At 43.1% G+C, this 23,769-nt stretch overlaps 1 protein-coding gene across 1 annotated transcript; it reads right to left on the reverse strand.

Annotated features, from left to right (window-relative positions):
• Positions 1-3,215: 3,215 nt before the first annotated feature.
• Positions 3,216-21,783, reverse strand: znf800a (zinc finger protein 800a). Its single transcript, XM_071543185.1, has 10 exons — positions 21,712-21,783; positions 18,570-18,927; positions 14,678-14,773; positions 13,172-13,315; positions 10,371-10,551; positions 7,947-8,136; positions 6,851-7,013; positions 5,817-6,181; positions 4,134-5,351; positions 3,216-3,347 (listed from the first exon to the last, which is right to left on the reverse strand). Exons 1-10 carry the CDS (start codon positions 21,766-21,768, stop codon positions 3,216-3,218), a joined length of 2,904 nt encoding a protein of 967 aa, XP_071399286.1. The 5' UTR covers positions 21,769-21,783.
• Positions 21,784-23,769: the final 1,986 nt, after the last annotated feature.

The following is a 23,769-nucleotide window of genomic DNA, read 5'->3' on the forward strand; positions in this document are numbered from 1 at the left end:
CTTAATAGCTGGTACGCTGTAATGGTACGGCGTTTTTTGTTTTGTAGTTCAGAGTATTTCAGATCAAAGGGTAAATCTAATGCAACCATAATGATTTTGAGTGACAGTGGTAAAAAAAATGTTGCGTAAGGAGGTCTGAATTTCCCATAAATGCTCATTTGGGATAACAATCCGGAAATTGAGAAGGCTTTGGCAAATGGCAGACATCATTGCCATCCTGTTCAAACCATTGGGTAACCACTTGGGCTTTGTTGGTGAGGGCACAGACATCCTGGAAAACACTGTTCCCACAAGGAAAGAAACGCATTACGGGACAAAGTTGATTGGTAAGACTAATGATGTTTGTCGTGCTAGAATCTGCCTCACACTCTCGGAGGTGATTGGATTTTTTCCATGCTAGAAAATGCACCTCACATCGATGCGAACCGTCAGAACCCGTTACTGAGACTGCAATCAGGCCAGCAGGAAAAAGGCAGAAGATAATGGGGAGAAGTAAGAAAACAGGAATCTCCATTAGAAATTGATAGAAGTGGCATATAAAAAACTGAACTCCTGAAGGGAAAACTGAAAAATATAGCTTGGTCTTTCCCGTATTTTGACCATACCCTGTAATTTATGAATGTCTGATCCACTAAAACATGACTCAGACTGTAGGGCCTGATACTGGTCAGAGAGGGCACTTCACCCTGTAATAAACTGGCAACTAAAGGAAACTGGTGGTGAGTTTTCTAGTCTGTGGGCTGTTTGCATAAAGTAACTTAGAATAGGAATGCTGATCTGTGATGTGTTTGCTTCTCATTAGTCAGAGGCTCCATTTATATAGGAAGAAAAATGTGATTTTCAACTCCGTGGTAAACATCTGATCTAAGGAATCAACTGGGGAAAAAAACACTTGCCGTGTTGTGATTTCTCCTCTTTAGATGGCATGACACTACAGTGCTTCCATTTCAGTAGAATATGCTCCTAAAAATAAATATGCTACCTAATGGCCAATTTATACTTCTGCATCGAAGTGTGCACCTCAAGCTTACGTGCACCTCTCCAAAATGTAACCGCGTGTAGGGCGACAAGATAGTGAAGACAATGGAGCAGATCAAAGAGAGACCAGCTGAGGAGGTCTGTTCATTTGTAGACACCTCATCTCTGAATTATCAAGATTACCAGATGTCACTGAATTTGTGGTGAGAAATATCCCAGAACGCGAGTTTCAGAGAATGTAAACATTACTACTACTTCTTCTTCCGTGCTAACAAAGCACGCCGCCTAGCGTTTCGGTGGTCTACGCGCAGAATCACCAATGCAGAACTATAAATGCTCAGTAGCAACGGCGGCACTTAAAAAAAAAAGAAGCACATCTTGTACAGGAGATTCAAAGTAGTGGATGGAAATCTGCAACAGTTTCACAGATCATTCTCAGATTTTTTTCCCTACGTGCCCTAAGTTTTCCACTGTGGCAGTATACTGTATATATGCGCCTCGGAAAAGATGTCAATAAAACTTTGTGCCGGCATGAGTACCTCACATCAGTACCACAAGGAGTTGAAAATCAAATCTTTCATGCTAGTGTAAATGCAGCCATACTGAAGTTTATATGGTCATGTGACCTGAGCAGTGAATTGAGATCCGTACTCTAATCTGAGAAGCTTTCTGCGCACAGTACCAGATATCTGAAAACATGAGTAGATACACACAGTGAGGCGGGGAAACAACACACTAGCATGGTACACAGTCGTGTCCTGCTGGGAGATTCCCACCCAAACAACATACAAGATCAAGATATTTTGTTTTTTTGTTGATCTGTCATGTTACATAGGTGGACTTAGCTGTCTCCACTCTCAACAGACTACAAAATGGTAAGAACGAATGACTGACAGGTGTTCAGGGAGACTGGTAGCAATGCTAGCGAGTTAGCTGTGCCCCACAAATAGCCGGATGTGTGTATCTGAGCAGAACTGCTAGGGTCACTTTCTGTTTTCTCTTCCAAAAAAATAATAAAACAGTTTGTTTCCAGTCTGCTTCCAATCCAGTTCTAATTCTTTCTCTCTCTCTCTCTCTCTCTCTCTCTCTCTCTCTCTCACACACACACACACACACACACACACACTTACTTCCATAGTCTACCTTCATCCTTTCACTAAAGGGGGTTTACCAAGACCAACCCGGTGTGAATCAGTCGTCTGTATATGGATCTATATTTACATACAGTAGTAGTAGTGAGTCCTCTATACACTACAGTCTCTTCCCGGATAGTAGCGCCACCATCCGGCCAGCTTGTGCACTACAGTTGGCTCTCTTCAAGAATCTCTTTACAAAAATGTCAGATTCCAACAATATATTTGGTCCTTAAGAAAAAGGTGGAAAATCCTTCCTGCTTCACACCTCTATCGTGCTCCATTGTTTTTCTTTTGTTTTCCTTCTTCTCTCCTGAGCTCCTTCCATTTGTCCAGCAATTTTTTCCAATTGAAAGTTGTGAGTCTCCTCTTCATCATTGTTAGTGGCTCGCTCGTCCATTATCCCCAGTGCTCTGTGGGTAGGGAGAAAGAGAAAGAGAGATGAGGCGGGAGGAGAACAAAAGAAAGAACAGAATGCAGAAAGTGAGAAGGAGAGGGAGAAGGAGACAGAAGGGAGGAAAGAGGTAATGAATAAGCAAGATAAAGCAATACTGAGACAAAGAGAGAAGATTTCTAATGAGCAGAGTGATACAGAGAGAGAGAGAGAGAGAGAGGGAGAGAGAGAGAGAGAGAAAGCAGCAGCTGGTAAAAGGCGCTGAGCGGTCAATTAAGGCCTGCAGAATGATTCTCATCTCTGCCCCAGGGACTGGTTTCACACACTTAACACACAAACACACATGCACACACACACGTACACACACCTCTCTTGCCATAAAGGCAACTCATATATTACGAGCCAACACACACATTTAGACATACACAAACAAATTTACTCGAGCACACAAACACAGCGGTGTTTCTTTGTGTTTTCCCAATACACACACAGCAGCATGGAGAGAGAGCGAAGAAAGAAAGAAAGAAAGAAAGAAAGAAAGAAAGAAAGAACGAAAGAAATAAATCAAGTGCAACTCAGAGACAGTGAGAAACAACAAAGAAAAAGAAACAGAAGCAAAGAGAAAGAGAAATAGACAGCGACAGAGTGGCAGAGCTACAGAGTCTTAGTATTGTAGGTAAAACCCCTTCAGTTCTTACACTGTGTGTGTTTCACCACAGCAGGGACTTGGAGCGGGTGCTGACTCCTTTCCTCCTGCGGTGTCCTGAACTGTTTGCTGCCGCTGCTGCTGCCGCCGCCGCCGCCGCATTACGATGGCTCCGCTTATGGGACTCCAGGTACAACTGACAAAATCATTTAAAAACAAAAAAAATTCAAGACATAAATACATATATGGATACATGCAGTGTTCCATGTAATTAATCTAGTAGTTTAAGCACATTTTGCTGCAATTTTGATGGTAGTTCAACTAAATTCAAATTTGGACAGTTTTTTAGAAGTTGGGTTTCATATTTGTCATTACTGTCACTACTACTATTTGTCACTACTGCAAGTACAAGCTCTGTTTAGCTATGAAAGAAAAAGAGGGAATTGCATCTTTTATCCATTTATTTTTTCATGTCTCATGTCTTAATTCAACTTCCTTTGCTGCCCCCCACTACATTTTATTTTCATCAGGCCCAGACGAAGCACCACTGTACCCAACTGCGTGTGCTTTTAACATCATAATCAGTGATATGTTTTTTTTATCATCACATTGCAGATGTAGATATGCTCATTTTTTCCAAAGTAGTATGAACTACGTTTTAAGAGTAAAGTCTTTAGTTAACAAAACTATATTTCTCTTGATGGTAGCTTTGCTGTGGTTCAACTTCTTGTGAAACTATGCTTCCAAAGAAGCTTCAAAGTGTGTGTGTGTGTGTGTGAGAGACTCAGATTGAGAGTGGTGGGGAAGCAGAAAGAGACAGAGACAGAAACAGTGGAACAACATCTCTTAAGTGGGGTTTATATGATGGCTACAACTACACGGTTTCTAATCTGCCAATGAAAGGTGAGATCCCCTGTTGGGAAATGTCTATGTAGTCTTTTAAAAATTAAGAGATTAATGTCAGCAGCCCAAAACCCGGTACCTTCTTGGCGAAGGCGCGTCCGCACTGGTCGCAGGCGTGGAGGGAGAAGTTCTTGGTCACCCTGACTTCAGTGGAAGTTGACCCGGTGCTACCGCTCTCTGACTGGGCATCTTGCCGCCGGCTTTGTGGGGTCTGGTTGCTGGACGAGGTGGAGGAGGAGGGGTTGCGTTGGTGTGTGTGTTTGTCACTGCGCCGAGTCAGCGGGGGGCTAACAGGGCGTTGCTGGGGGGTCTGCTGTCTCTCCCTCTCCTGCTGTCTCTCCTGCTGCCTCTCCTGCTTACGGGTGACGGGAGGGGACGGGGTGAACGTCGACGACGAGGAGAGGTCCTGCTGTTTCCGAGTGACAGGGGTGGGAGGAGGCGCGGAGGAGGAGGACGAGGCTGACGAGGAGGCTGGGGCTGTGGTGGAGGAGGAAGAGTGGAGGAGGTCTTGCTTGCGAGTGACGGGAGGTGAGGGAGGGGAGGAGGACGAGGAGGTGTGGCGTCCGTTCACTTCCTCCTTGACGCTGCCGCTCACCCTCTTGGTGGGGTTGGAGTTGTTGAGGACGACCTCGGCCAGCCTCTTCACCGCCCTGCTCTCCAGTTTGGGCATGATCTTCGCCAGGTACTGCGACGACTTCTTGTGGACCACGGTGACGTGTCGCAGGACGTCGCGTTTGCGGCGCGACTCGTAGCGGCAGAGCGGGCAGCGGTAGAACTTGATGAAGATGTCGGTGCCGTCCGTGTGCAGCTCGATGTGCTTGGTGAGGTTCTGGCGCGAGCTGAACTGTCGCTTGCACAGCTTGCAGAAGAGCTGCTTGAAGTCGAAGCCCACCGACAGCTTGGGCGCTTTGCCGCCCGCGTTCCCGCTACAGGCGTTGGCCCCGCGAGTCGCCGATGGCGTGGACACGGGCGTCGTCAACTTGGGGCTTGCCGGGGCCTCCTCCTCCTTGACCTTCAGTGCCTTGGTTGCAACAGGAACGGCCTTTGTCGTCCCAGTGCTGCCACTAGGAGACGGGGCAGGACTGCTGTCAATCTCTTCCTCATCTTCATCCGAGGGTTCCACTACCTCCTCTTTCACACGAATACTGTTGCTAGGGGTGGAGTTAGTGCTGCTGTTGCTGTTAGGGGTGGTTGCCGTGGTAGCGGCGGGTGACGCAGTAGCAGACGCGGTAGCAGACCTGCTACTTTTGAGGCTGTAGATCTTGTGAACAATGCGCATGTGTCTCTTGAGCATAAGCTGAAATATACAAAAAAATGAACAATCAATTAATACATTTGCCTCCTTCAGACAAAGAAAATAACTGAAAAGTAGGAACATCAAACCATAACAAGTATACTACAATACTATACTATAAAAAACTATATTATCATACTATTTGGCCCCAGCCTGTGCTAGAGTGAGTTGTACAGCCATAGTTACAAGACCGTAGAGGTTGTGTACTTTTAGGTGATCAATTGTATTCACACTAACTGATTTAGATTGACTGTACATTGTATAATATTTAGTTGCCTTTGTTCTCTTTTCTTGTGTGGATCTCCTAGAATTAGCTTACAACCCATATAAGATGAAAACAAATACACCAGCCAACCAACAGACTAACCTGAGAGCTAAGGTTCCTCTTACAGAGCAATAGGACAGCAAAAGACACCAATAGCTAGAATAGCGAGCAATAGCAATATGCCAGTAAGCCAACAGACCAACCTGAGAGCTGTAGTTCCTCTTACAGAGCAAGCAGCGACACGAGGCCAGGTTACACTGTGGAGAGGCTGGAGGCTGGCTCTGGGGTTTGGCTTGGTTTTGGTTCTGAGGGGGGGTTTTAGAGTTTATGGGGGTGGTCTTCGGAGTGTTCCCGCGTGTCGGAGAGGCGGTGGCGCTCTTCTTGGGGGGTGTGGCCTCCAGAGAGAGCGGCTGGCCGGGCCGCGAGGCGATGTCGGGCGTGATGGTGTCCCTCCGTAGCCCGCGATGCACCTCGTCAAAATGGCGGCGTACGTTGGCCTTGGTAGCAAAGGTTTTGAAGCAGACCGGGCAGGATTTCCCAGTGGGTGTGTTGAGAGTCCTCGGCCGACCTTCAGCAACAACAATAATTATTATTATTTGAAAAGTTTTATTCTGAAATGACATATGACACCAACTCATTTAAAGGAGTGACAACACAAAAACAAAACAAATGACAGTACTTTTTATAGAATAAAAGGTAACTTACAGTGTTTGGTTTACAAAATGATAAAATCCCCTATATTTTGAACGATGAACATCAGCAAATATTTTCCCCCCAAATGGATTTAAAGCATTGTAGAAATGATCCAGTCATTAACTATTTATTTATAGATTATACAACAAATTATTCTGTTCAGCTATTCTCTACTGGTAAATGCCTAACCACAAAGGTATGCCTACTCAAAACGTCTCCACCTCCATTGTGCATGCACAGAATGGAAAACTATGACACCAAAGCATGATTGAAATTTTCCTTTTCAGACCATTTCTCTTGACTAATTAATGGAGGAAGCCTAGAGACTGAAACTATTCAGTTTTACCCAAGGGAAATATCTATCATAGAAATCATAAATATGACCATAGAGTTTTACAGTGTTAACTTTGCCCCCCCCTTTTTTCCACAATCATTACAATTTCCATCAATATCAAGATTAATAACCAAACCAATATTGAATTGCCAAATGAATCTATTTCATAAACCCGTTTGTCATTTTAATTTGTATAAATAAATAACCTACCTTTCACCATGGAGAGCAGGCTTGTGGGAACCGTGCGGGTCTCTGTGTACTTTCGGAGCTCCTCCAGTTTGGTCTGGTGCATCTTGCGGCAGTGGCGCCGGATGCTGCGGCGCGAGTTAAAGTCCTGACCGCACAGACAGCAGGAGATTGTCACATCCTCAACCTGGAGGGGGGAGAGAGAGCAAAGGAGAGAGAGAGGGAGAGGGGGAGAGAGAGAAAGAGAGAGATTTATTTTCTGAGGCAAGGACCTTGAATTGAGTCTTCCTACACAGTTTATATGCATACATGAACATGCATGCACAAATTCACATAACACTTTCTTTCTTTCTTGTACACATGCACACCAGAAGAGATTCATTTTCTTCTAGACACCCATATATGATAAATTACAAGGCTTTCCATATGGGTTTAGTTGCCTTGAGGTCCATGAAATGTATTCCGCATATGGGTAACTGTCACTTCATGTATCCAACTCAAAAAACATAAAAACAAATTGGTTTTTTGGCCACTGAAAACAACAAATTCCCCAGTAGCTACCAATGGTTCCTCATAGAATGTTCAATAAGCTAAGGTTGCCAGGCAACAAATACATTTGCAGCCAGTAAGCAGGGTTTTGAATAAAACCGCAAAATGTAGTTCTAGGCGGTATAAACTGAATACACAATGCAAATGCATCTGTCTCTTTCCAAAATATAAACCAATATTGGAGACACTCATGACTGCTGGAGACAGACCTAATGTTCTATTGGCAACTCTGTATCTGCAGTGACTGAAAGATCTGTGCTGCGAGCGCAACGACAGAAATGATGTTTTCTCTGTTCCCTCCATCTTTTACTGTACAACAAGCAAATGTGGGAAATAAAATATCAACAATTTATCAGCATAACAGAATGCAAGACATGACTCACAGAGATGATGGATGACGCAAAAATTAGTTTAGAAATACACATGGGGTGACTTCCACTGCATCTTCACTCCACTTGAGGACCCCTCCTTTGTGTGTGTGTGTGTGTGTGTGTGTGTGTGTATGTGTATGCGTGAGCATGCGCGTGTGTATATTTGATTTGTGCGTCTTGACATTTGTCCATTCACCCACCCCGCTTGTGGAGCCCTCCTCTTCGGGCTGTGGCGCCTCCTCTTTAGTCTCCTCCTCTGCCTCTCGTCTCCTCTGTCCCTGGCTCTGGGCCGGGCTGCTGTGGCTCTCTGACCCTCCTGGCTGGCTGGGCGGGTTGTTCTCCACACCCTCCCCCTGCTCTCCGCCCCACATGTCCGGGCTCTGTCTGGCACTGTGAAGAAAGGATAGATATACATATATATGCATTTGTGATACATCAAAAAACAGCTAATATTCCATGTATTTCAATAAGACCTATGCGTTGCAGATAACATGGATTGACGGAGTGCAGTGCGCGAAAATATCACAACCCAGACCATCAAAAAAGTTTAAACTAGTGGAACTTTTGAAGGAGCGCAGGTAAATGTCATCTGCTAACACGCCCACAACAGCGCAACCTAGGTGGTTTTCAACACATATTTGTCTGTGAGTTTGAAGTGAAATGCTGCATAGTTACAGAAGTGAGTTGGTGACCGGACGCATTTGTGTAAAAGATTTCAGTGTTTCTCCGACTCACAATAACTAGATGTCTACGGTTAAGATAAACAATGTCCTTCTGTATCGCTGTGCTTACAGTGAGTGTACAAAATATTAGGAACACTCGCTCTTTCCATAAAACAGACTGACCAGGTGAAAGCTATAATTACATTTCACAATTTACATACACTTCAAGGAGGAGAAATGTTTTTGAAGAAGAGGAGACGGGGCTTGTGACTGACAGGCTGTCGGTTCGAATCACTGGACCATCTGGGAAAATCTGGGAAGGGGAAGTGAATGACAAACACTCTTACCTCCCTGAACAAGTACTGTCTGAGTGCCGTGAAGCACGGAACTACAACCCTAACTGCTGGAGGAACACTACACAGCTCCAAGATAAATAAACTACATAATAATAAACTATATTTTTTATATTTTTTTCCCCACTCCCATGGCATAGGTAAGGTTGTCTGATAAAGTATATAGGTGCACACTGAAGGACTGCAGAAACTGAGTTCAATGGTTTTGCAGTCGGACTCAAAGTTTCATGAAGCAACCAATTCTCAATCAGCAGCAACAGAGTCCAGTCAATAAATATCAGACAGCAGGTCAATATCAGAGTTTACTCAACAAAATGTGCACCAGAATGCACAAACTCTACAGATCGGCCTTTTATAGGAGACTCCTGTCTCATGATGAAGGGACGAAGGGGTTTCTCAACTCGGAGCCTCCATCCACCCTGGAGGGGCGACCAGCTGTCAGCTTCATTGTTGACGTGTTGGTTTACCTCCAAAATGTTCTGTAACGCCAGTTGAGTTTGTTGTTTTCAGCTGGAGCACAACGTCTTCTTCAGTATTTACACTTCACCCTCCTCCAGTACTGCTCACTTGCTTCTGACTAGCGGAGAGAGCGATGTTGGGTGGGGAGGATCGTTCACCACTTTCAAGTCAGCCAGAATAAACGAGTTGACTTACGCTTATTACTTTCAAAATAAAGCCTGTATGGATGGCTTATGTTGCTGGATGTAACATGCCCCCCAGCGTCTGATTGCATTTCTAAACCGATCACATTGATAATTTAATGAAATATATCTTAGATGAATATATTCTTTCTGGCAAAGTGGTTGTTGAGGCCAAAATGTCCAAGTAGCTTTTTTAAGACGCTTGGAAATTCTATTCGCTCACCTATATTCCATTGCAGCTTTGCTGTCTCACCATAAACAAACATCTGGTAAACGATTCATGTAAGGTTGAATGAGATTAGCTTGAGCGGTTGCCATTAGTTTTCGCTAGCCTACAGCTCATCACCTGTAGCTGGTGGGGGCATGATGTGTCGTGGTTGACTCACGAAAGCCAATCAGAGCTGAGGGTTATTAATATTAATGAGCCTTAAAGACACAGCAGCAAAAACAGCCTGTTCTCGGCAAGGCTCTGAAAGATGCTGGAAAATGAACGTATAAAACCGGATTGAGTTTTTTTGGTACATTACACCACACAAACGTTGTTTATTGGAGCTCAAGACATAAAAAAGAACACTGGAAAGTGTATGATATGGGACCTTTAAATTCAGGCTGTTCTACTACTGTGAAAGGATGTAGACCCTGAACAATAAAGTTTAAGTCTTGAATGACAAGAATTTTGCTGAATGAAGTACGTCGAGATACCATTTACAGAGAAAGACAGGTGGAACAGAAAGAGACTAGTAGAGAAGATATCTACTCACTCCGGAGCATGATCAAACTGGATGTTCTATGTGTAAGATAATTTATGGCATGACTGATGCTACATTCTTCCTATCCATTTGTGTAGGTGAAGCATGTAGGATGGATGTCTGCAGTATGATTCACGGCTGACTAGGCTCTGTGACTGTGAGAAACATAAAACTATTCAGGAGATAAGTTACATCTTAATTTAAATTCCTCCAACATACCTGGGTGTGTGCGATGGGTATCTCGCCAGCTCCTCCTCTGTGGTCAGGTACTGGAACACAGCCTTGGTGCTGGTCTGGATGGGCTCCAGTCGAACCACGTAGTCCGGTCGGTCCATTCTGGGATAGATGGCCTCCAACAGATCCTTAATGGCTACACTCTGTTTGTCGTCACCTGGCGGACCTACAGGGACAGGACCCACACAAAATATGTATGAGGATAGTATGTGTAATCCTAGTTGAGAAAGGACATTTACAGTCTGTATCCTCTATATTTGTAGATGCCACTAGTTGAGCCACATAGTCCAGTCTGTCCTTTTTAGGGGAGACAGCCCTGAATAGGCCTTTAAACAGCAATGGCAACAACCAAAGCTTGTCCATAAACTGCCTATGTGTCCTGTTGAAGTGTCCTTGAGCAAGACACTGAACACCTACCTGCTCAATCGTTAGAGGGCATTCTGGGTAGGAGCATCAGCTAAAAGCCCAAAATGTAAAAAAGTTAAGACGAGCCAATACTGTAATCCATACATCCATGTCATCAAACCCATTTTGGACAGGCTCCAATTTTAATTCGTGTTGGACTTGTCTTATGTTGTGATGGGTTAGTATCTGAAATTCTCTGAGTATTATGAAAGCATATTTCATCATGTGAGTATAAATTATTTTTTCTGTAACATTTTTACATGCTATAAGCTTTCCTAAACAGAATCAGGCCACACTCAGGTCCATAAACTAAAAAAGTTGAATTGAATTCTCAGTGCAAGAAGCTTTTCAGTACCTTTCAATACTTAAAAATTATACTGATACCAAAAATTGTCACCGTACCGATGGGGAAAAACGGAGTCGTGCAAAGAAAACACTTTTTGTTTATCTAGTATACTAAACAATTAATGCTCAAACTCTCAGTGAAAACAGACACCAATTAAGCCATTTATCAAAATAACAAAAAGATGCACTTTCAGCCATTGCTGGTTATGGACTCCTGATTATGAAAAATTAAGTCACTGGTGCATGAAACAAGTTAATTCAGGCCACGTGCAGCTGGAAAGAAAATAATTGTGATGAATTTTTTTTTTTTTTTACAACAGCAATCATTACGGTGGTTAAAACTATAGCAACTATAGTTGACTCCAAGTGTTGAGATTGATTTCTCTTCCAGTAGGGATACAGAGAATATGATGAAATATGAGACAAGAGAAAATGAGGATAGGGTAAGGAGAGGAGAGGAGAGGAGAGGAGAGGAGAGGAGAGGAGAGGAGAGGAGAGGAGAGGAGAGGAGAGGAGAGGAGAGGAGGAGAGGAGAGGAGAGGAGCGGATGAAGGGAACGGAGATGAGAAGACAGGAGAGGAGAGGAGAGGAGAGGATTAAGGGGAATGAAAGTGGAGAGAAGAGAAGAGAAGACAAGGAGGTGACACACAAATAGAAGAAGCCATATGAGAAGAGAAGACCAGACAAGAGTATAGTAGATGAAGAACAAGTTAAGAGCAGAGGGATCGGAGCAGAGTAAAGAGGAGCGACGAAAAGAGGAGCAGAGAGGAAAGAAAAACAAGGATCAAATGGGAGAAGTGAGGAGCAGAGCAAAGCAAAGAGGAACCGCATGAAGAGGAGAAGAGAGGAGAGAAAACAAGGGGGACTCTCCTGTACCTCAGTGTTTCGCTGAGACTCTTACATAAGAACAAGAGGAGAGGAAGCAAGACAAGATGAGAGGAGACAAGATGGGAGGATGAGAGGAGGAGAGAACAAGGAGAAAGGAAAAGAGACAAGTGGAGAGCAGTTAAGAGGACCGGAGATTAAAAGAGAGGGGAAGTGAGTAATCCAGTAAAGGTCGACATCTCATTCTCTGTCTGAGGCTCTTGCCACTTCTAATAAAAAATATAAAAATATAAAGGGGCCAGAGGAAAGGAGAGGAGAGGAGAGGAGAGGAGACACAGAAGGGAGTAGAGTAACAGAGAACAAACATGAGTAGAAGAGTCTCCTAGGCCTCATCCTTTGCCTGAGTCTCCCACCACTTCTATAAGCAGCAGAGAAGAGAGATGGAGACATAGCTAATGAGAGCTAGATCAAAGACAGACGCTGCAAGATCAAAGTCCATTTCCTTACTGATATGAGAGGAGAGCAGGGGAGAAACTGCACTCCGAGTAGGGAAAATGATTGATGGATCCAACATGTTAGAATGTGAATATGAGTGTGTGTGTGTGTGTAGGAATGATAGAGGGGTGTGTATCAGACAGATGAGATGAGAAGGGAATAATGAGTAGGAGACAGATGGTGTAAAAGAGAGGGAAAGAGATGAAACTTTGCAGCGACAGATTGTGAAAGTAAAATGTAGAGGACCCCTAGGAGCCTTCGGAGTAATCAATGATTCTATGCATAGGCCCGTGTGTGTGTGTGTGTGTGTGTGTGTGTGTGTGTGTGTGTGTGTGTGTGTGTGTGAGTGAGTGTGTATAAACAAAACTAGGCGTGTACATACATCTAGTTCAGGCCAGCCTCATTTGCACCTCGTTCAGGGCAGCTTGGTAGATAGTCATATTTTTGTTGTGTGCGATGTGTGTGTGTCTGGTTTCTGTACTTCCCATATCCACTCACACACACACACACACACACACACACAAGCTCTGTCCCTGGTTCTTCAAGTTTGTGGTGTATTTTTTCCTATTATCCTTGTTTTTATCTGTTTTTGTGTCCTTTGTTTTCTGTATAGCACTTGACATGACAAAACAGTTTGTTAAGAGCAATCTATAAATATTCTAGACAGTGTTTCTATGTGTGTGCGTGTCTGCATGTAGATGTGAAGGGACACTAACCGTCGGGTTCGGGCAGCCGTGATAGACAGTAGTATTCTTTGTGCGTGATGAGGTTGGGCAGGCCTCTGAACAGACTGCGACAGAGCTTACACTCAAAGATGGTGTCCACCTCCCTCAGCAGCATGTGTTTCAGCTGGCTGGTGCCTGCAAGCCAAAGAAAAGCAGTGGTTTGAGACAGGATGAAGAGACCCAGACAGAAATATAATATGCTGACATATATTCTGAAACGTCATCAGACTCCTAATCTTGGCAGTGTTACAGAGAGGCTCCACCGGAGGGAGCGCGTCTCGTTGCTGTGACTCTACCCGCTACACACTGAGCGCCCCAAATCCACAGCATTCTGATTATCCATTGCCCTAATTTCAGCGGCTATTCCCAACCCATTAAGTAATATTGCTTTAATGCATTCTGTGTACATCATCATAATATGGGCAACAGGTTACATAAGATTTAACTTGTGAGTTACCATACAAACTGAATACTAGACATATATATTGTGCTTGGCTCTTATATGGGTGGACATCTTATTTATTCTATATCAACCAAATCATAAAAAATAGTCTATTTGAATATAAACATTTTTTCTTAGGACATTAGAAACAATGTGTTGTTGTTGTTGTTTTTCCCATTCAGAAAATGGAATGAACACTAGCTTCAGCCCATTGAGCTACACAGATTCACATTTAATAATCAATTTTGCCCGTTTTTCAATATTTTGATTAATGGACATAATTAGAAATATCTGCATCGCAAAGAAAGGGGCCAAATACTTCTGACCCTTTACAGGGTTCCAGAGAGCGATGAGTGATAGTTTTTTGGTCTGTTTGGCTGTAATTTAATAATGCTGGATAATTAATCATTGGCTTTGTATTAACTGCCGTTTTGCAGGCATGATCATCGTCGTCGCTGTCACCATCTTTTATTGTTTTCATTTCTGTCGTCAGCATACTTACTCATCCATTAATTTTGTCTGTATGAAAGTATTCAGTGCTTTGTTGAATATCTGACTCACACTTATACACACAAACACCCCCTCCCCACCCCACCCCAACTAGGCAGCAGCACTTATGCTTTGTTAAATATTTTACTCACGCACATTTGCGCACGCACACACTATGATAACATTTCCTATGATGCACTTAGTAAACTCTGTTGTGCTGACTCACAGACACAGAGTTCTGTACCTGTGTAGCACACACACACACACACACACACACATATAGAGTTGTGCACCCTTGGCCTTTGTCTTTTGCACTGTTTATTGTCAGTTTCTCTTGCTTTCTTTCACGTTCTCATGTTAAAATGTCTGGCTTTGCTAATATATTCCTCTATGTAGAATTGTGTACACTTGGCATCTATGAATCTCTCTCTCTCTCACACACACACACACACAGAGAAGAACCAAATGAAGATAAGAAGGAGGAGGGTAAATAAGTGAGGAATGAAGGACAATACACACAGAACACACACACACACACACACACACACACACACACACACACAAACCTGAGCGGAAGCATTCAATTATCTGCTGTATCCCAGACTTGGAGGTCTGCAGAGGCTGCTGGAGCAGAGGAGGATCTCCAGGCTCCACACAGTAACCTACAGAGAGAGAGAGAGAATACATTTTAGCAAAGCAAGCTTTAAAAAAAAAAAAAAAAAAAAAAAAAAAAGACACACATACCATTATAGGATGATCTTACAGCACTACACTGTCTGGGAATCTGGGAAGACACACAGTATATTGCTATGTGCGTAAGGGGGGATACACAATCAGAGTCAGACTATGAGGTCTATGAGAGACAGTGGCTCACTCAGATCTCATTACTCCTCTTACATACACATACACACACACACACACACACACACACACACACACACACACACACGCAAGATGACACAAGCATGTCATCTGTCTTTTCCATCCAGGATAGGTCTTGCTTCAAATACTGTATATCCCCATTTCTTAGTTTCATTCAGAGATCAAAGATGTGAATAGAAGGAAATACAGGGGTGGGCACACGAAAACATGAATCTCCATTAAAAAAGGAATGTGAGTTGTGTGTGTGTGTGTGTGGGGGGGGGGGGGGGGGGGGGGGACAATCTCCCAGAAAAACTCCAATTGGATTCCGATCAAGTGCAACCAAACTAATTTCAACACAGGTCTCCTATGGAAGAATCCACACAAACTATACATACTAATGAGTCCTTGCAGAAAAGACATGAAAACAGGGAGATGCTTGCAGTGCTACAGTCCCATTCGGACTGTTGGAAAACATGCAACAGAGGGAAGACACTTTAATAATCCCCATCAGGAAATTTTCTTTTTAGCTTGACCCCTTCACAGAGAGACTAGAGAACAGCAACCAAGACACTAATCGGTTGCTGACACTTCTGGTTGAAGGTTTGTCTTTCTACCAACTACGCTACACTCCGTCCCAATAGACTGAATAGAACTGATAGTAAATGGGATAAAAAAGTAGAAATGGGTGTCCAAAAAACCCCACTGAAATCCTGGAAAACCCCCTGAGAAATCACATCCTTGATGCGAATTAAGCGAGTAAAAAAATCCCCCTCTATCTCTCTCTTCTCTCCCGCTATGGTACATGAATACTATAAAGGCATTAAGGCTCTGACCTTTGCCCTCCTTATATTTGGTTGCTTGTAATTCTTGTTGATCTAGGAATTGAAACGTATTCTATTGCACTCGCTGTAAATCACTCTAGTCGACAAGAAAGTGAGCTGTCTAAAATGTAAAGTGATTATATATATGTAATTACCATGCAATTACCATGAATGAGCAGTCATCGATATATGCTAAAAACCTAGTGATATATTTAGAATGGTATTGCTTTTGTTTTATTTTCTAAAAGACTTCATTTTTACATAACATATTTCAGTATCATACTTCTTACTACAGTGTATATAAGCAATTTAGATAGTAGAGATTTGAGCAGACTGAGCAGACTGACAAGGAGGTCCAAAACACGGTTCTTCTGCACTGAAAAAAAACAGAAAAATGCTAAAATAAACAAAGTATATTGAAACAAATAAGCCTACAGGCTGACTTATTGATCTGTGTGCTGACCATCTTTGCTTTTCCTTTGTATAAAACATGAAATAAAAAAATAGCAGGAGCTGGGCTTTGGTTCCTGCATTATTGATGCAGGCCGACTCTGGCTCCATGACCCACTATGGGCAGCACACTGTTCCCTCAAATCTGATGAGCTGAATGGTAGGGAGGTAAAGTGCTCTGATTCCATCTGGTTTCATACATTTTTTGTTTATTTCAATAATTTCTTTTTATTTTTACATCAATCGTACATTAACTTAAATTGTCATGAAGAGGGGCATACAAACAGAGAGGGGTAAACAATCACAAGAGCAGACTAATCTCACACACACACACACACACACACACACACACACACACACACACACACACACACACTCCCTGCCATCACTTTGATCACACAAATCTCATTTCTGACATTTCATTTTTTGTGAAAGGCATGTAACAGGGAAAACAGAATTTGTTCTGATCATACTGGAGCACAAACAGAGTATTTTCTAACAGTGGTGACTGTTGCAAAGCTCCAAATAAAACAGGTTGAGGTTGTCTCCAGCTGTAACAAATGTCCCAAATTTCTGTTAGATTTTACAAAGTGAAATGTGAACTACCATTCAATATAGCCCACAAACCACATTTTGTGTCAGAATGTTGCTTTATTTTTAATTCAACCAAAACTTAAACATTTAGAGAGGTGTGATTTGTTTTACCTGACAGCATTCTCTCAGAATTGTTTTGCTGGTATTGTTGTTTCCAAAAATACGTTAGTGTCAGAATAATAAGACTAGAGGTGGAGACCTCACACGTTCAAAGCCTTGTTCGCCCCATATACGCTTGAATGCGCACACACAAACACATAAACACACAAACACGTGTTACAGGGTAAGCCGTGCAAAGTGGAAAAAGTGAGTCTGTGTGTGGGTGTGTGAGAAAGAGAGACAGAAGGAAAGACCGAGAGCAAAAGACTGGCAGACAAAAACACAGACAAAGACAGAAAGAGAGCAAGAAACATGTGAATGACAAGTGTGTGAGAGGGTATGACAGAGAGAGAGAGATGGAGAGAGTGAGTGTTTGTGTGTGACAGAGTGCGTTTTCCTCATCCCCACCCCCCCCCACTACGACCCCTCAGAGGCATGCTGCTATAATCCCATGGGGGTGGTCAACGACCCCCCAACCTCCACCCCACCCCCCCCAACGAGGTCAAAGATCAACCAATCAGAAACATCGGTCGACACAAACAGGTCCCTTCTACCACTGACGGCGCTACTCTTTTCTTACCTACTAGGGTAGAAATTAACTCATTTTACATTTGAATCAGAGGAGTTTGTTTGTTTGTGTGTGTAAAGAGAAGCAGAGAGAGACAGAGAGAGAGAGAGAGAGAGAGAGAGAGAGAGAGAGAGAGAGAGAGAGAGAGAGAGAGAGAGAGAGAGAGAGAGAGAGAGAGAGAGAGAGAGAGAGAGAGGGGAAGAGAATGAAAATGAGAATGCAGAAAAACACCAACAAGGCAAGAGAGGAGAGGAGAGGAGAGGAGAGGAGAGGAGAGGAGAGGAGAGGAGAGGAGAGGAGAGCTTGAGCCCATTTTAGTAAGTAGATTTGTCAAACAATGGAGTTCTAAATCCACTGCAAGAGCCAATCAGAAACTATTTCCTGCCCACTCTCCTGTCTGACAAATCCTGAACATTTTCCACATCACTGCACTGTGAAGACACTTGCTATGTGCATGCTAGCTAATTAGAAAACTTGAAACTTGGAAGGAAGGAAGGAAGGAAGGAAGGACGGAAGGAGCAAAGAAAGAAAGAAAGAAAGAAAGAAAGAAAGAAAGAAAGAAAGAAAGAAAGAAAGAAAGAAAGTAAAAAGGAAAGAAGCAAGGTAAGGAGAAGGAAGGCAGAAAGGAAGGCAGGTAGGAAGAAAGGAAAGAAGGCAGGAAAGAGGGAAGCATAAGCAGGTCGATGGACGTATACTGCAGAAACCTTGCATCATCTGAATGGCACATATTTTAGACATTTTGCAATCAAATATCAATGGCTTACCCTGGTTTTAGGGTCCTGAAACATGTCTGCCGTCAATTAGGGTAATTCATCAAAAAGCTTTCTGGGGGACAGCAACATGAGGGAAGACAGATAGCAAAGCACGGTCCAATTGGTGGGTGCTTTAATCCAGCGTGTCTTACACTACCAGTGTATGGGTGGTCCTGGTGGGAGTTGAACCCCTAACTCAGTGATAGCGCCATGCTCTATCAAAGAAGCTACACAGGACCATGAGAGACAGCTTTAGCCTGGAGGGGGATCACAGCAGCAGGAAGTGCAGAAGGCAGAAAAGTTTAGCTACCTGGATTATGACCGTGGCTGCTGGCCCTGCTCTGCTGAAGCTGCTCTTCGGTCTGGCAGCTCTGGTCCCTGGTGACGGCAGCAGAGTCCCTATCGGGCTCCGGGTGGGGCTGCAGGGGGGGAATGGGCTTCCAAAGAGTCTTGGCCTGGGGCTGGGCACCAGCATCTTCCTTTTCCTGGGTCTCCATCGGAGTTTCCTTCTGGCTCTGGTTCGCAGGCGAGGCCTCAGTTGGAGCCTGGGCCTGGAGTTGGGGTTTATCCAAGGACTGGGCTCTTCCTCGGGGCTGGGCCTGTGGCGGATGCTGGGTGTCTGTCTGGAGCTGGGCTTCCTCCATCTCTGTCTCCATCCGACCGCCACTCTAAGGGACCAAAACCAGACACATGAGATACAGAAAAAGGAAGAAAAAAAAAATCACCAAATTGGAAGGAAAAATGATTTAAAGTAAAATGATGGGGGAAACACAAGAATAAACCACAATAATACCAAATTCCCCTCAATCTAGTCCCCATTACCAAGGGGTGTTTTGAAGGATGATTGCCTCTGGAAAAAAAAACAAAAAACAATTTACCCCTCATCATCTCATTTTAAGATTTAGTCACATCACCAAATACCAACATCAACTTTGCATCGTGAAGTTTTATGGTCAGTATCATCAGTGATTACAGTCATGATTAGGGTGAAACAGCACTCAAATAACCTTCTGAATAACTTCTGAATACACGAGGGAACCTGATCAGGGATCTTAACAGGTGAAAGTAGGGGATAATGGCATAAACCCAACAGGAGAAAAGAAGTCTCCCTTACAAATGAAGTGAGTTGTCTGTATCCTTAAAAAAGGGGGGGGGGGGGAAATCACATTGCTGGAAAGAATAAGGGGTCGCAACAGCAGGCTGTGTGTGTGCGTCGCTGTCATGTCTCCTGAGCATCCAGAGAGCTTGCAGGGAGACATTAACCTTGTCACAGACATACACCCTTCAGCAGATAAGTGACTCCACACACCAACCCTTCAGTGTGTGTATACGCGTCTGTCTGTGCGAGTACATTGTGTGTGTGTCTATGTCTCTCGCCCAGACCTGCTCTCTCTCTCCAAGTCCCCAATCTTTTCTGCTCTCCCACCCACCAATTTATCCTCATTTTCCCTCTCTGTCTGTGTCTGTCTCTGTCTCTCTCACTCCTCGTGTCCCCACTGCCCTTGAAAAGGGATAAATGATTCCGCCGTTCAAGCACATTACAGTACATCACCACAGCACAACTGGGCCACTTGGACAGTATGCCACCACACACACACACACACACACACACAAACACACTATACACTTTAGCACAACACACACCTATACTAGAGCATAACAAATAGACTATAAATAGCTGAACAGTATGTTACCACACATGAAAGCACAACACAAACACTGGAGCACAACAGACCACCTGTACTATACCACACACAGACACACACACACACACACACACACACACACACACTTGGGCACAGTACACATGCACAATGAAGCATTACAATAGAGACAGGCCACCTGTGCAGTAAGATGCACCACACATACACACACATAGCATGGACACAGCATTCACACACACACACAGCCCATTACAAGCATAAAACACAAGCTATTTTTTCCCAACCACTGGGTCATGCCCCCTAGGAAAGGCACTGTAGAACTGCAGGTGCAGCGTGACCAGGCGAGGAAAAAAAAAATCAAGCGGAGCCAATTGTATGAAAAAATAAAAATCTGTTGAATTCGACCACAGCCAGAAAACACCACTGACTATTGAATGTAAATGTAAACAAAAACAACAACAGGTTAAACAAGGACAAGTTCAAATAAATGCCTCATTCTGAACTGAAGTTGCATCTTTTCCTTGTTTTATCATACCTTAAAATACATATAAAAGGTTGCTGATACAAATGGGTGTGTGTGTGTGTGTGTGTGTGTGGACGTGACATTCTCAACCACAATAAAAACACAATCACAAACATACATGCCAAGGACCCCTGCTCTAATAACATCAAAAGGAAATGTCAGGCAGTGCTGCCCATCAGCCTGCATATCAATTAGTCAATCAATCAATAATTGATGACTCAACCTTGTTTTTAATTTCATTGGGAGGCAAGGAGCACAAAGCAGGAGAGAGGGGTCTCATTAGTGTAGGTGGACAAGCAGTTTGAAGAGTTTGCAGCAGCAACCGCTCAATGAAACTGCAAGGCGGACTGAACACTACACATGAAAGGTGAAACTGGGATAAAAGGGGAGATGGATTATGATTATTATGAGTGATTATTTCAAATTATTTATTTTACATATTCATATCTGTAGCCAAGTACATCAAAGTATCTTATTTATTCTTTTAATTCCAATGTGGTCCTCAGTGGAAAACAAATAATACATGATAGACAGTAGTAAAATGGAAGTGGTCAACAGGGCAGGTAAAATGGGACAGTATCACACTGATTGTTCCAACAAGTGCACTAGCAAGGGGGCATGCGTTATAGGTGCATTATAGGGGTGGTGGGGTAGCAGGTGTATACATGATTGGAGAATGTATGATTGAGTTAAACTACAAATTCCACCTGCTGACACCAAAGTGCTGTGGTAGGACAGTGTTGTTCTAAGAGAAGTGCTAACAAAATATTTAATTCATGCGCTGACTTAGCCACAACAGTTAAAAAATCACAGAGCTACTTCCACCAACCTAGAGCTGGCTCCAGCATGTGTGATTCTACCGTACTGTCTGGTGTACAAGCGCACAATGTATTTCCCTTATGCAGGGCTCTAGCTAGCACAGCGGGTAAAATGGGATGGTAACATATGGGTGGTTACTAACAGAGAGCACAGGGCAGGTAAAATAGGATCATGATATCTAGATAGTGCAATACGACAGTTAATGGGTAAAGTGGGATATATACTGGTCAACAGGGACGGTAAAATGGGATAACATCCAGTTGGTGTTTTTCTCCACTAACAGTGAAGGGGTAAAATGGGACAATAACATTGTTAACTGTTCCAGGTTGAACAGGTGGGGTTGAGGGGGATCTTAACATCAAGGTAGTGCATTTATAACAATCTGACAGTGAAGGGAGAAAAAATTGGACAATAACATCCAGCCATTGTTGTATTTTTTCCAGTACCTGTCTGCGGAGACAGTGAGAGATCTTCCTCCCAGTCGACTGCTGGGCCTTCACCATGCTGCCAAGACTGGCCTGCTGCACCACACGTTCACTACCAGCACACACCTGTAACCTGCAACAACACTCCACATAAGCCAGGGGCTGGACTGAATTCAGCAGCACTGCTACTGGATGTACATATAAATACAACACTTATTTCTGTACCTAGCACTTATCATTTGGCTTGGTACAACTGTTGATCCAAATGTTAAAAAATGGTAAGTTCCTATTTATGATAAGCACTTATTTCCTGTTAGACTACTTGCTTTTTTGAAGATACTTGCATATTCCCGGGCCACAGGAATGTTTTTTGTCATTCTGCTATCCTTGTACTGTTTTCATGTTTGGTGATGTTAGGATTTACACTTCTGTTACCTGCAGCAATACTCCACATAAGCCAAGGACAGTCCATGTGTGGACTAAATGTAGCAGCACTACTGCTGGACGTACATGGAGGCTACTTGCTGTGTTGATGATACTTAAATACTGAAGGACGTGGGTATAATGGAATGGTAATACATGATAATGATAACAATGGGATAATGCCCCACACAGACCCTTTCAAGGTCCGTAAACGATGATGTAAGCAGAAATGTGCGTACATTTTGGACAGACTGCATTCTGCGGGGCAGAATGCAGTCTGTCTAACTATGAGAAGCAATTTAACTTCAAAAATCGAGAACAATAATTGACTTTGCCAACAGGTGACCATCTTCCAGATCCTTATGTTTTCACAGAATGGGTGGAAGCTTTGGGCTACTTACTGTGCTTGCCACCTGTGAGTGTCTGGGCAAACTATGTCATTCTGAGAGACTACAGTAATGGGATGGGCATAACAAACATGTATTGATAATCGCATGTAGTACAATGTGATAGAAATGTAATGTTTACTGTAAGCAAGTTTTAATAAAAAAGTGCTATGATGTTAATGTTTTACTTGGAATTTGCATTTCTTTATCTTTACAAGGACGCTGAAAGGAAAGAATGTGTGTTCCATGTACTTGATGTTTAAGGAAAATAGGGGACATGTTGACATATCTTATGAAGTGATGACCATGACATTTTAAGTCGTAATAAGCACCAGATTGACACAAAATACGAACCATTCCTCTCAGATAGCAAACATTAAGAGTTAAGCCCTTAAAAACATTCTTAAATGTGGCATGTAAAAGCTAGAATGTAATACTCGCGTGAGTAAAACATCTAAGCAAAAACATCACAGAAACGCTGAGACTCGAACCCTGCGTTCCTGTGTGAAAGTCAGAAACTTTAAATACTCTGAAATGGTTGTGATCCAGATGGAATTCTATAGAATTTGGGTCCGCTAACCCTAACCCTAACCCAACAACAGGACATTTTTTATTTAAACAGATAGAATTAAGAAATTCAATGAATTGACTAACTAGGCTTCTCATTAGAATAACCAATAGCAAAGTGCTACTTCCATTGCCAAAATTCACACACATTTCTGTGATGACATTTCTTGTGAAGGCATGTGTAACGCATTAGTAAACACACAACAAACATATAGGCTGTGTGTGTGTTTACTGACTGAAGAGTACTTAGCACTCAAAAAGCCGCCCACTGGATCTAAACATAGGAGATAATTGAATATTCCACATTATGGCAATGCTAATTGGGCCTTTACACTTCATATAGATTGGTTGCTCATCAGTGACAGAAGAAGTTCAAGGTATCAGCAAACACACATTACCTGCAACATTACTCTGCGTAAGGCAAGGGTTATCTGTGTATGGATTGAAAATGGTGTGTTAAGGCCTAACTATTATGCCACTGGGTAGATGGTTTTACCAAAGCACCTTACAGTGCTATGAGAGCATAAATTGTCAATATGAGTGGCCCCAGAGGGAATTGAACCAGGGGTAGTTTCACTGGTAAATCCATATACAGAAGTACTGGTGTAGTCAAGATACACAAGCATATGAAGTATACCCCCCTTTTTCATTAGGCAAAATAGAGAACCTGTCAAAGTAACTGCTTATGAAGTGCACAGATGGT

The sequence above is a fragment of the Centroberyx affinis genome, unplaced genomic scaffold, assembly GCF_046629955.1.
Source record: "Centroberyx affinis isolate AG114_WGS23_722 - 3 ecotype Tasmania unplaced genomic scaffold, CSIRO-AGI_Caff_v1 ptg004260l_1, whole genome shotgun sequence".
NCBI lineage: Eukaryota > Metazoa > Chordata > Actinopteri > Beryciformes > Berycidae > Centroberyx > Centroberyx affinis.